Raw genomic sequence first — 12,242 nt, 5'->3', positions numbered from 1 at the left:
ACATGTTGTGTGTGTGTGTGTCTTTCCAAAAGAGACCAGTAGAGGGAGACACACACTGCCGACTGTGCTGAGACTGCACTCTACTCTGCTTGGATGAGAACAGCACTCCGCTCCACATCCTCTCCTCCCATCTATTCCTTTAGTGGCATTTCATCATTCCTTTCATTTCTGCATTTCTATATTTCATTTGCTTCTTAATGCATGATGCAAAGCTCTTTAAAATGCCTCATTAATAATGGTGGCAGGTACTGTCTCAGAGAGCTGTGATCTGTTGAGCAGAAATGAAACAGATGGTTAACATACCTTCAGGAGAGCCAGGGCCACATTGAAGATGATGTTTAAACCCTTAGAAGAAAGAGAGAAGAAAATATTTCAGAACTAATGTGTGATCACACCGATAGTACTGTGCCTGCCCCACACACACACACACACACACACGCATGCACACACGCACACACGCACACACGCACACACACACGCACACACGCACACACGCACACACACACACACACACACACACACATACACACACACACACGTTGGCACACAGCTGCACTGACAGGAACACTAAGAGGCTGGGGCTGGTGGGCTGAGTGATGGACGGATCAGTGGCGGAGTTGGGAGAGGGGGAGGAAGAAAGGGACAGAGGGGAGGAAGGGAAGAGGGTGAAGAGAAGAGGGGTGGGAGGAGGGAGGTGAGCAGGTGGCATCTCAGCAGCGCCGAGCCAGCCGGTGCTGAAGTCAGCTCCGCATGGGAAGACCCATCTCCTCTGTCGCTCAGACAACCCGTTCACATGGCAACACCGAGCTAAAAATATCCTCCCTGCTCTATTAATAACGGGGAGGGGGGGCAGGGGTGTGTGTGTGTGGGGGGGCCGCACCTCTCACAACAGCCCCTAGATGGCACCGGGTGCCAAGACAGACAAACTGCCACTGTTTGGACTGAAAGACAAGTGTGTGTGTGTGTGTAAGAGGGAGTGAGGGAGAGAGAGAAAGAGAAGTGGTTCTTTCATGTCACGGGCATGCTGCCATGCATGTTCAAAGAAGCGTGGGTGAGGGGAGGCTGCACCATCCCTGTCTCCCAATTAGCATCGCTTGCCCACCTGCAAACTAACACAGGTAACCTCTCTCTCTCTCTCTCACACACACACACACACACACACACACACACACACACACACACACACACACACACACACACACACACACACACACACACACACACACACACACACACACACACACACACACACACACACACACACACACACACACACACACACACACCAGGCTTGTGCACAATTCAGAATTGAATTGAGAATGACTCCTGAATTTGAATTGAATTTGAATTAAGGTCAAAAACAGGATGTAGAATTACAATTCGAATTTGAATCAAAGGAAGTAGAATTGAAATTCAATGAAATTCGAAGGAATTCATATACACAATTTAAGGGTAGTGTTTAACAATGAAGCTTCACAGTATATGATTGCATTAAAAAACACAATGTGTAACTTAAAATAGTAACAAATTACATTTCCACACTGTAAAACAATAGTTTTACTTACTTAAAATGTTCTAGTAAGTAGAATTCAGGTTTTGTTTTTTGTTGAGATTACTTGCATAAAATGAGTGTTACTTCATTTTGAGGTAGAAAAGTACACAAACAAGTAAACTATACTTGAATTGCTAAAGTTTGTGCTACACTGTAAAATTAGTTTATAACCTTACTTAACCTGTTAGTTTTTAAAAGCATGCAAACTGATTGTCCTTGCAATTCCCATTCCAGATTTGTCTGTAATGTCAAGTTGTGCAAACAAACGTCACTTAGTGTAGTGCACTTACAGAGAATTGCCATTTCTACTAACTTGGTCATTACAATTACAAGTAAAGTATACTGTATGTTTATTAAACACAATAGGTGGATTGAAGTTGTGTTAACTAATGTCACAGTTTAGCTAACTGATTATGACAAAAATGCATTTCCAGAATGCCACATACCTGGCCTACATATTGTTAAAGGGATCACATATTAATCTTTACTGAAATTCAATCTTAAGTTACAATAACAAAGTGACAGTGACACTAAAAGCTATATATATACTGTTGTTTTGTAATTTATATTGATACATCACCCCATCAATGACTAGTGAGTAGAACTAGTGCTGACAGTTATAGACAGATAGTGATCTGTAGCTGTAAACCATACATACAGGTATTCTGTCTCTGCTAAACTACTGAGGCTAAATGTGAGCTTGATTAGGATTTTTATGGGTGATCTTGCAAACTTAATTGCTGCTAGAAATGGTGGTGTTAGTGGCTGTCCATTAAATGGCACTCTCCTCTCTGGTCAGGATATTAATATCAACCCCAATGCCTTCACAACATCATGGATACACTGAACTGCAGAAATCAGGCCTTTGAATGCAGTGGTAAAACAAAGTCCTGAGTCACTGTGGAAAGATGAGGGGGGGTCCCTGAACCACTAGACAAACCCAAGTGTGTGCCACATATTGGTGGTACATAATGAGATTTCCCCTTCACTGAGCAGTACTTTCAGAGTGTAGTAAAACAATATACAAATGTAACTTGTTGCTGATGTTCTACCCACAGCATTAGAGTATTTTGGATAGTCATCTACTTGATGGTGCGATGCATCCACATAAATTACACACCAACAGTATATATAACCGTTAGTGTCACTGTCACTTTATTGTAATTTAAGATTGAATTTCAGTAAGGATTAATATGTGATATCTTTACAAATATGGCATTCTGGAAATGCATTGTGGGAAATGTTACATCAGTTAGCACACCTTGTGTTTAATAAACACACAATATACTTTACTTGTAATGACCAAGTTAGGTTCAATAGGAATTCTCATTAGTGTAAGTGTACTACACAAAGTAAGCATTTGTTTGCACAACTTGGAATTCCTATTCAGATTAGTCTGTAATTTCAAGGCAATTGGTTTGCATGTTTTTTTTTAACTAAGGTTAACTAACAGGTTAAGTAAGGTTAACTAACTAACTAACTTCACAGTGTAGCAAAACTTAAGCAATCCAAGTATAGTTTACTTGATTTAAATGATCATGTTCACTTTTCCACCTCAACATTAAATTACTCCTTTTAGCCAAGTAATCTCAAAAAGCAAAATCAACATAATCAACAAAAGACAAAAACTGAGTTATACTAACTAAGTAAGAATAGCTATTCGATTTTACAGTGCAAAGTAACTTTCCCAAAACTGAATGCATGTGACACATTCTTCCTGTTGTGTGACTGTGGAATTGCTTTGAATTGCCATGAATTTAATTCCACTTCCTGTCATTCCAATTCCAATTCAAATTCAACTTCCTGTGGGGCGGAGCCAATTCAATTCAAATTCCAATTTGTGAATTGAATGGAGATCCATTCTAAAATTCGGAATTTTGCACAAGCCTGACACACACACACACACGCATGCACACACGCACGCACGCACGCACGCACGCAAAGAGCTTATATGCAGGGCCTGTCTAACAATTAACACAGTCGAACACAGAGTTCAATCTGCTGTGTAAAATCCAAAGGCATGTACATGGGGACTCTCTTAAAAGGGAGGTGACGACTACAGAGAGAAAGGGAGCATTTAAAGAGGTGATGCAGCTGAAGAAAAGAGAGATTTGAAATGGGTGGCAGAAGGTGGCTTTATGAGGGGAAGATAAGAGATGCAGGTAGAGAGAGTGAAAGGAGAGGGCAGAATGAGAGATGGAGAGAGATGGAGAAAGAGAGAGAGAGAGAAAGAGAGAGAGGCAGTGAATGAGAAAGAGATCATAAAACTAGGAGGGTTTTTAATAGATCTACATGCAGAGAGGAACTTTATCATGCAAGTCGCTGACTGAAATGAGCAAACTTTTAATTGTTCCGCCTCGGGGCAAAGCAGCACGGAAATGAAGAGTGTGGGGGTGTAACGTGTGTGTTTGTGTGTGTGTGTGTGTGTGTGTGTGAGCAGAGCAAGGGGAAGGTAAGACAATCTCAAAGGCCAGAGAGCATGGCTGTGTGGTGGATCCAAACAAGCGCAAGGTCGCGCTCACAACACTATGAGCAGCGGAGCGAGAAAGAGTATACACACAGTTCCCATGCTTCTTTAAAGCGCTCGCCCCATCTCCATAGCAACCTAATCCAACCCCAAACAATTATCACTCCTCCCTGGAGAAATCATCTTCATGGGCTTATTTTTTATTCTTCCACTCAAATAAACACATAAAAGCACAGGAAAGTGGACCATGCCCTTGGGCAAGGATTTGTGTGAGATGTGTCAGGAGATGTGCGATAATCGTTACACTTTGCATGAGTGACCAATGTCTGAGAAACAGAGATGTGCCATGCTCAGATACCTTTACTGACCACAGACATGGCACTTATGACAAAGATGACCGTGATCTCCTCTGAGGGTAATCCAGAGGGCTCTGGGCACGTTGGAAGGAAAGGGGCAGGCATGTGTGTGTGTGGTGGTAGTGTCCAGAGGTTATAGGGAACACCATATCATGAAGATGATCACTGAGACAGGGGGGGGGGGGGGGGTTAAGTGCATTTGTGCATATGTCTCTATAGGCCCTTTCACACTGGCGAATTCGCCGCGATTTTATGTACCAGAATCGCGGAACGACTGTCCCTTTCACATAGACCGAGGCGGAACGGCGGGATAAAGTGTCTCGCCAAATTTTCTACCAAGCCCCCTAGACATTTTGCCGAGTTTTTTCGTTCCGGCACCAGTGTGAATGGGTCAAGGCGGAAAGGGGAATCTGGGCGGGCATTTCGATGCTATGTCCAGCCCACCACAGGAGATTGCAATAAATCTAACTGATCAAAAGCAGCAATAGCACATTATGTCAATCTATAAATTCACAAAGTCTCCAGTCATTCAATGCCTGCTAGAGTTGACTGTAGCTTGGAATGCAATCAGTTGCCATAATAGGCTATCCTAAAATCTAGCGAAAAAACAAAGCATGAACTCATGAGCGTCTGTCTGCCCAGATATCTAGGCGATATTTGTAACATTTGTTTTGTATTTGGCCTGTTATAAAATCATGTAGACCTATTGAACAATTTAAACACGTTAGGAACCGCAAAGTTGGAGACATGCATAAAGACATTGCTGCAAATTTAAAACCGGATTACTCTGGAATGGCTAACTGTACAGGGGCATGCTTTACACCTTTGTGTTCGGTAAGGTCTGCTGTTTATTCTGATATATGGTTTGTCATGTGTTGAGGTAAAGTTTGCGAAGTATTCCACCAAGATGAATGGGTAGGGAGACGGGCGCAAAAAATATGATTAAATTAAAGATACTAAGTTATGATTAAATTAAAGTTTTCTCGCAAACCGTTTACCACAACAACTAACATCGTTTAAAAGCTGAGAAAAAGCTCTTTCGTGTGATACATGTGATGTCTGTGATGAATAGGCTACTTCGCAAGTAGTTCAGCAAATTTGGGTGGGACAGAATACCTACAGAGCAGCAGCTCTGGCCATATCGGCTCTGGCTCACATGATGTACTGCTTTAAATGCATTATCGCTTCACTACCCAACACGCGAACAAGAAAGAAAAGAAAAAAGAAACCAATGTGCTTATGTCGCGATTTCCGATAGGCCCAGGCCAAGAGAAAAGACAGCTATGGTAACCTAACAATTAGGATTTGCTTTGCCTACACTGCTGTTTGGTTGTCCCAAACTTTGAGACGATCCATACTCGCATTAACTGAATCTTATCAACCCGAACTGCGATGTTCCAAACAGAGTGACAGGATGCAATGCCTAATAATCTCACTGCCTTCGGCATAACTGCTAACAGTGCGCCTAGGCCTACTGTTTAACACCTGAAAAATATTAAGCTGCTGTTTTCTTTTCATGACGAGCACTAGGCCTACACTTAAATGATTCATGACTGAATGGAACGTTGCGTTTTTAAGCGCCAGAACTGCTTATCACGTCGTGTGACAAAGTTTACACCAATCATCATCTTCTAATGTATCCTTATGTTGAGATGTCCATTCTCTTTGCCCTATGCTATCATTTGTGCACAAAGCATGTTTCAATTAAGGCAATACACAAGCTATATTTTATTGTTGTAATATTGAATGATTTCATTAATAAATTGTACGTACAGTGCGTACAGAATTATGGCTGGCGGCGCCACTGACCAAGGCCACAGTAGCCTGTGAACCTCTGATTTTCAAAGGGGAATCACGGCGAACGCAAGGGCAACTCTTCTCTTCAATTTCCCTTCCAAATTACTTTTTATTGTCTGAAGACATCTATCGCAAGAATCTAACATTCAAACAGCAACAGCAAAGCAAATGCAAGCTAACCAAAGTGCAGTCGGTTCTTGAAATCACACACCTGCTGTATCTAAAGGCCCACGCACATAAGGCCTACGACTATCACTCTACACGCCCCCTGTTGCACGTCACAATTTAATTGACTATAGCTGACCCTGCCTTCTGGCTCCCCAAAATGCCGCCTCATACGAACAGATCAGCAGGCCGGCAAATTTTCACCTCGCTTTCAGACACAAAAAGACGGCAAAAAGACGTCTCCTCTTCCCGCAAATTTAGCGGGATCTCTGTGTGAAAAGGCCTTATGTGTGTGTGTGTGTGTGTGTGTGTCTGTGTGAGGGAGAGACGTACCTCACAGAGCAGCAGGTCAGTGATGTGGAAGACCATGCAGAGGGGAAACTTGGCGGTGAAGAGCGTGAGGAACCACTGGGAGGCGTACATATGGGCCTCCAGGTTCATCTCCTGGAAGTGGGACCACAGCTCCGGGATCTGTTCCTGTCAAGAGAGGGAGAGAGAGAAAGAGGGGGATGAGGAGGAGGAGAGGAGGGAGAGGTACATGGAGAGGTGCAGAGTGAGGGACAAGTTGGATCACAAATCCTGCGGGGAAAGGAAAGGGAAAAGGGAGAGAGGATGAGAAAAGATGGAGGAACCCTTATCCTGTCTCACTGTTATGGTAAAACACATATAGTCAACACACCTAATCTGAATGTGAGAGCAGAGAAGGGGTTTAAGGGGAAAGGGAGATAAGGAGGGATATAAACAGGGTGCGGTGGAGAGGAGGGATAGAAACAGGGTGAGGTGAGAAAGAGAAAAGGGGTCAGAAAAAAGTAAACAGGTGGGAAATAGAGTGTGACAGGAGATGTGAAGTTAGAAAGAGAGAGCCTGAGACTGAAAGAGAGGACTGAAGTGTTGCACGTCTTCAAGAACTCCATTAGAACAAATGGAAAAGAAAACGAAGCACTGAGAGCACAGAGCCCTCGGGGGAGAAGGCCCTATCCCACATGGACAGGTGAGTACATCAAGTCTCAGTTGGGGGCTGGAGAGGAGACCGAGACATGGAGAACGCAGAGCAGCGCAGACAGAGAACAAGGGGAGAGGACGAGTGAGAGAACAGAGAGAGGAACTCGAGGAAGACAGACAGGGAAAGAAAGAGAAAGAGAGAGAGAGAGAGAGAGAGAGAGAGAGAGAGAGAGAGAGAGAGAGAGAGAGCAGATACCAGCCGATATGAAGAGTGTTGACAGACTTCCAAAATGGCACACTGCATAATGGAAATTAGCATCTTAACGTGTCAGCCCCCCCACAGTGAACTCAAACAGCAGCAAGCAGTCAGACAAGAGGCTAACACAGGCTGACTGGAGCAAAGCCCTGCATATTCATCTGCTTCACTGGAACATGCTGGGGAATGAAGGGAAGTCATCAGGCCGACAGAGGGAAGGAAATGAGGGGATGAAATGATAAAGATGGCTTCAGAGAGAGTGAGAGAGAGAGAGAGAGAGAGAGAGAGAGAGAGAGAGAGAGAGAGAGAGAGAGAGAGACTCTGATGCTTTGGTGTGCTGGTAGCAGTCGATGTTAATCCCCTTCCGTTGGCGTCTTGGTCAATGCTAACACGGTTCTGTCTAGTGCCCAATCAGCCACACTTGAGCCCTAACTGGGTTCCAGCGCTGGAATTAAAAGCCCATTTCCACTGCATTTGGGTCTAACAGCTCACTGCGCTGCTCGCTGACACAGAGCAGACCACTTCTAGATACTCACCAGGGATTCACACACACATGAACTGCTGTTCCAACACTCATCCACACTCCGACATCCACAGACACACAGAGTGCATGCCTTAACACTCCCAGGAGCCCACAGGCTGCTGAATGCCATTAGCTTTTAGCTGTGCCCTGTAGCCATGTAGGAGCACCACGTGTGTACATTCTCCCTCACATCCGTCCTAGAGGTCAAACCTACTGTCCAAATACCTTTGTCAAACTCTCTGACACCTGAAGGCACCACCTCCATCTACTCTCTGCATCCTTTATAAAGTGAAAGTCAGAATCTCCTTGGGCAATAAGCTTTCATATTCCTTGAATCTCAAAGTTGGTTTTAATTAAAAGACATAGCCCTCAGTAATGATCGATCAGACTATTACCTTTTTACTGTTTATGCTCTGGACAAGTTTTACAGATTTAGCCTCAATGTTATTACACTATTACACAAGGAGGTTGGAAATCTATACCACATTTGAGGAAACAAATGGCATGAGTGCGGTAACTATTTCCCACATATACTGTTTGTGAGTTCAAGAATATGAGGCAGAGAGAGTGAATACATAGCTGAAGGCAACCAACATAACAACTTCCCATATGGGGTCAATACATTTTAATAAGCAACTGAAGAGATATTGCATTTGTTAATGGTACACGTTTGTAGTTGCAGTCATTTCATATTTGGCTTTGTCGGAGAGCCCTCCAGAGGTCTTTACCTGCATCAACCGCTCCAGCTGATAGAACTTGCAGTGCAGTTCTTCAAAGTTGTTTTTGTAAAGAGCCCTTAGTCCATACTCATACATGATCTTCACCAGAACACAGAAGGCCTGCTCCTCCGGCATCTACAGAGAATGAGAGAGATGGGGAGACGGAGAGGTGGAGAGAGAGAGAAGAGGTGGAGAGAGAGAGAGAGAAGAGGTGAAGTGAAGGACATGAAGGTGGTCAGGGAGAAAGGAAGGAAGAGAGAGAACATGTGACAAAAGAAATCCTTAGGCTTTTCAGGCTGTCATGGTTAGGGTTTTGTGAGCTGCGATGAAAGGCCCACATTTGTTGCTTTGGAAGGAGGAGAGAAAGAGCAAAAGAGAGACACAGAGAACGAGAGAGAGAGAGAAAGAGAGAGAGAGAGAGCATATGTGAAAGATCTGTAGAGAAGAGGGAGAATACTGAGTACACTTGGGAAAGTGCCAGAGGGTGAGTATGTACCTATCAGTGTTAGTACCGGTATGTGTAAAAAAGAATGCTGAAATTTGGATATATGACAGTGTGCATCCATGTCTCTGTGGGGTGTGTGTGTGTGTGTGTGTGTGTGTGTGTCTGTGTGTTAGGGCAGGGCAATGCCATCTGCATACACATATACATCTAGTGTATATGGTGTGTATGCATATGTGTACGGGAGTTTGTATTCGTGTTTAGAGGTGTGTAGAGGGTATTAAATGAAGGTGACAGAGTGTGTGTGTGTGTGTGTGTGTGTGTTGAATAGGTTCCTGCAGGTAGATGTGCGACACCATTAATATTCCTGACACCCTCCGCACCCTTAAGCATTCTGAAGGAGCTCTTCAGCCCTCCTCTGCCTATTCTCCTCTATCTGCTCATTTCTCTCTCTCTCTCTCTCTGCAAGACCTTCCCCATCCTCCTCCACCCCTCCTCCCACTGTCTGTGCTACCCACCTACCTCTTTCATTTCATTCCCTTTTTTCTCATCACATATTTTCTTGTCTCTTCATCCTCTCTCCTTCTTTTGGTCTCTGAGGCTGTTTCCACATGTGGTCCATTTTGCCCCCCCCCCCCCAACACACACACACACACACACACATTACATTTTTTACATGAGAACCAGGAAGCAAAAAAAAATAAAAAATCTATTTACCTTGCATCTAATTAATCAATTGTTCAATGTGTATATTTACGGTTATTGTTGTTGCTATTATTACTGTTATTATCAGTAGTCTATAATTATGATTTGAACTTTATTTGACTTTACTTTAAACTAATTATTTCAATGCTAATTTATTGTTTATTTTTATTGTTGTAAGCTGCTTTGGATAAAAGCATCTGCTAAATAAACATAAACATGAAAGCAGCGTGCAGCTTGTATTTCCAAATGTGGCTTGGGCTGGCAACAACACAAACTGAGGAAGGGGAAATAGAAAGCCACAGTTTTTTAACTTGCTTGCTTTCACTCTGCAACAAATTATGTGAGCAGCTCGGATAAGAAGGGTTTTGTGGAGACGGGCAGCAATGCAAGAAGAATTTGCAGCTTTGCATGCAGAACACGCATACCCAGTTGTCACACAGCTCTCTAGTCTCTATTTTAAAAGTTATTAGCATTTTAGGAAATTGCATCTTAGTTAAAACCGTCACAGTGATTTATTTATTTGGGGAGAATTTGGATCCATCAGTGGTAATAAATAGCTTTTACTTCCTAGTTTCAGATCTGATAGCTTTCACACCATATGAACTGCACAGGTGAACTGTAACCCAGAACTCCATTTAATGGATGACTTGGGCGTACTCCCTTGGTGTGCAATTGAACCAAACTAAGGACTCAAATGGACTCCGGTCTGCACCAACAGCTCTAGAGTGAAAGCACCCAGACGTTTCTCTGCTTTGCTGGCATCACTCTCCTTTCTGACCCCTAAGAGGAACCTTTGTCTCTGGCAGCATGTCTTCTTTTTACCTGCTCTTTCTCAAACGTCTCTCCTCTCGGTCTCTTTCTCTTCTCCTCCTTATCTTCTGCCTGCCTCCCTTACATACTGACCCCAGCCTTCTACTTGCACGGTCTGCACCTTTGATATTGGATGCAGTTTGCTGTGCATGCGTGTAGGCAAGCATATGTATCTGTGGACCTAATATAACTCTACCTGTATGCATGACTGACTAGTGTGATTAAAGTGTGTGCATGAGTGTGTGTGTGTGGTGTTCTATTTCTGTGTGTGAGTCTGTGATGCGCTTATGCTTGTGCGCCTGTGTATGTGAGCATGTGTGTGTATATAATCTCTATTACGTACATGAAGCAGCAAAACGGCTGCCAAAAAGGACTGTCCCTGGCAGTAGCCAATCTCCTCGTCGTAGACAGAGTAGGCCTGCAACAGAGAGAGCATCTGAAGTTAGAATCCCAGAGTCAACAGATTAAAGGATGTTTTCGGAGGGCTGGTCGTTAAACCAAGCAAAGCTCACTTATCACCAGTCTGTGAGGTTTGCTTGATATGGTAAAATTAGCCCAAGTTGTTCTGCTCATGCTGGTCTGAGAGCAAATATGAGAATATTAACTGGCATTAGAAAGACAAATGAAACAAATGAAAACAAAACTTTTGAAGGAGCTATTGAAAGCATTAGAATCTGGTAGACAGTAAACACCCGGGTGTTTTTTTTTCTCACAATAAAAACACTGAAGCCCATTTACTGGAAGAGGCTTAAGCAGAGCTTGAGATATCGGCACCAGTTTCCATAGTATGAGAATACGTTGTCATTTTCTCATCCAGCATTCTATCATCCGGCAACGTACCTCACAAAACAAAACCCCACAAACACACACTCCACAGCCAAAACCCGAACACACTCTCAGTCCCAGAGGTCAAAAAGTTAAACCTGGATAAAACAACCTGAAAAATTCAAAGTCAAAAACAAGTAAAAGTCATTGTCCCCCTCCCTCATTTTCATTTCTTTAACTGACAGCTCCTCTCATGCCAACATTCCCCTCATGTCTACTGGCTGTTGACATAATCCACTGATAGCATCAACAATGCGATGTCTGTGTGTGCTTTACTCGGTCTGTGTTTCAGAATATGTCCCATCACACCCTGGGCGGATGGGGAAATTGTCTCAGCTCTTGGCTAATATGAAAGCCTGACTGGCAATTTTTAGTCTTCTTTAATCTCCCAGTGCCAATCAGGAAATGGAGCAGTTCTTAAGCCCCTCTCAAAGACGCTTTAAACAAGAGAGATGAGAGACACACATCCACTCTGCACACACACACGCGCACGCGCGCACACGCACACACGCACACACGCACACACGCACACACGCACACACGCACACACGCACACACACACACACACACACACACACACACACACACACACACAGCCATCTCCCTGACAGCAGTAGAGCAGAACTATCCACACCTACAACAGTCTTGGAATTAGCGCTACGTCCAAACAGCACTTGTTCATA

General features: G+C 43.6%; 1 protein-coding gene across 3 annotated transcripts in view; it reads right to left on the bottom strand.

Annotated features, from left to right (window-relative positions):
- Positions 1-12,242, bottom strand: part of rabgap1l (RAB GTPase activating protein 1-like) — a 106,911-nt gene that overhangs the window by 25,627 nt on the left and 69,042 nt on the right. For all 3 annotated transcript variants that reach the window (XM_076277809.1, XM_076277810.1, XM_076277811.1), the window contains exons 15-18: positions 11,078-11,152; positions 8,787-8,912; positions 6,671-6,814; positions 304-345 (exon numbers count right to left, since the gene is read on the bottom strand). In XM_076277809.1, the coding sequence (XP_076133924.1) occupies positions 304-345; positions 6,671-6,814; positions 8,787-8,912; positions 11,078-11,152 (387 nt within the window). The remainder of the gene's footprint in view (positions 1-303; positions 346-6,670; positions 6,815-8,786; positions 8,913-11,077; positions 11,153-12,242) is intronic.

Source organism: Alosa pseudoharengus, unplaced genomic scaffold (genome assembly GCF_046254945.1).
Source record: "Alosa pseudoharengus isolate Yale_2024_CS ecotype anadromous, Long Island Sound unplaced genomic scaffold, YU_APseudo_1.1 YU_APseudo_1.1_scf_11, whole genome shotgun sequence".
NCBI classification, from domain to species: domain Eukaryota; kingdom Metazoa; phylum Chordata; class Actinopteri; order Clupeiformes; family Clupeidae; genus Alosa; species Alosa pseudoharengus.
This window is presented reverse-complemented; position numbering and strand designations above follow the sequence as displayed.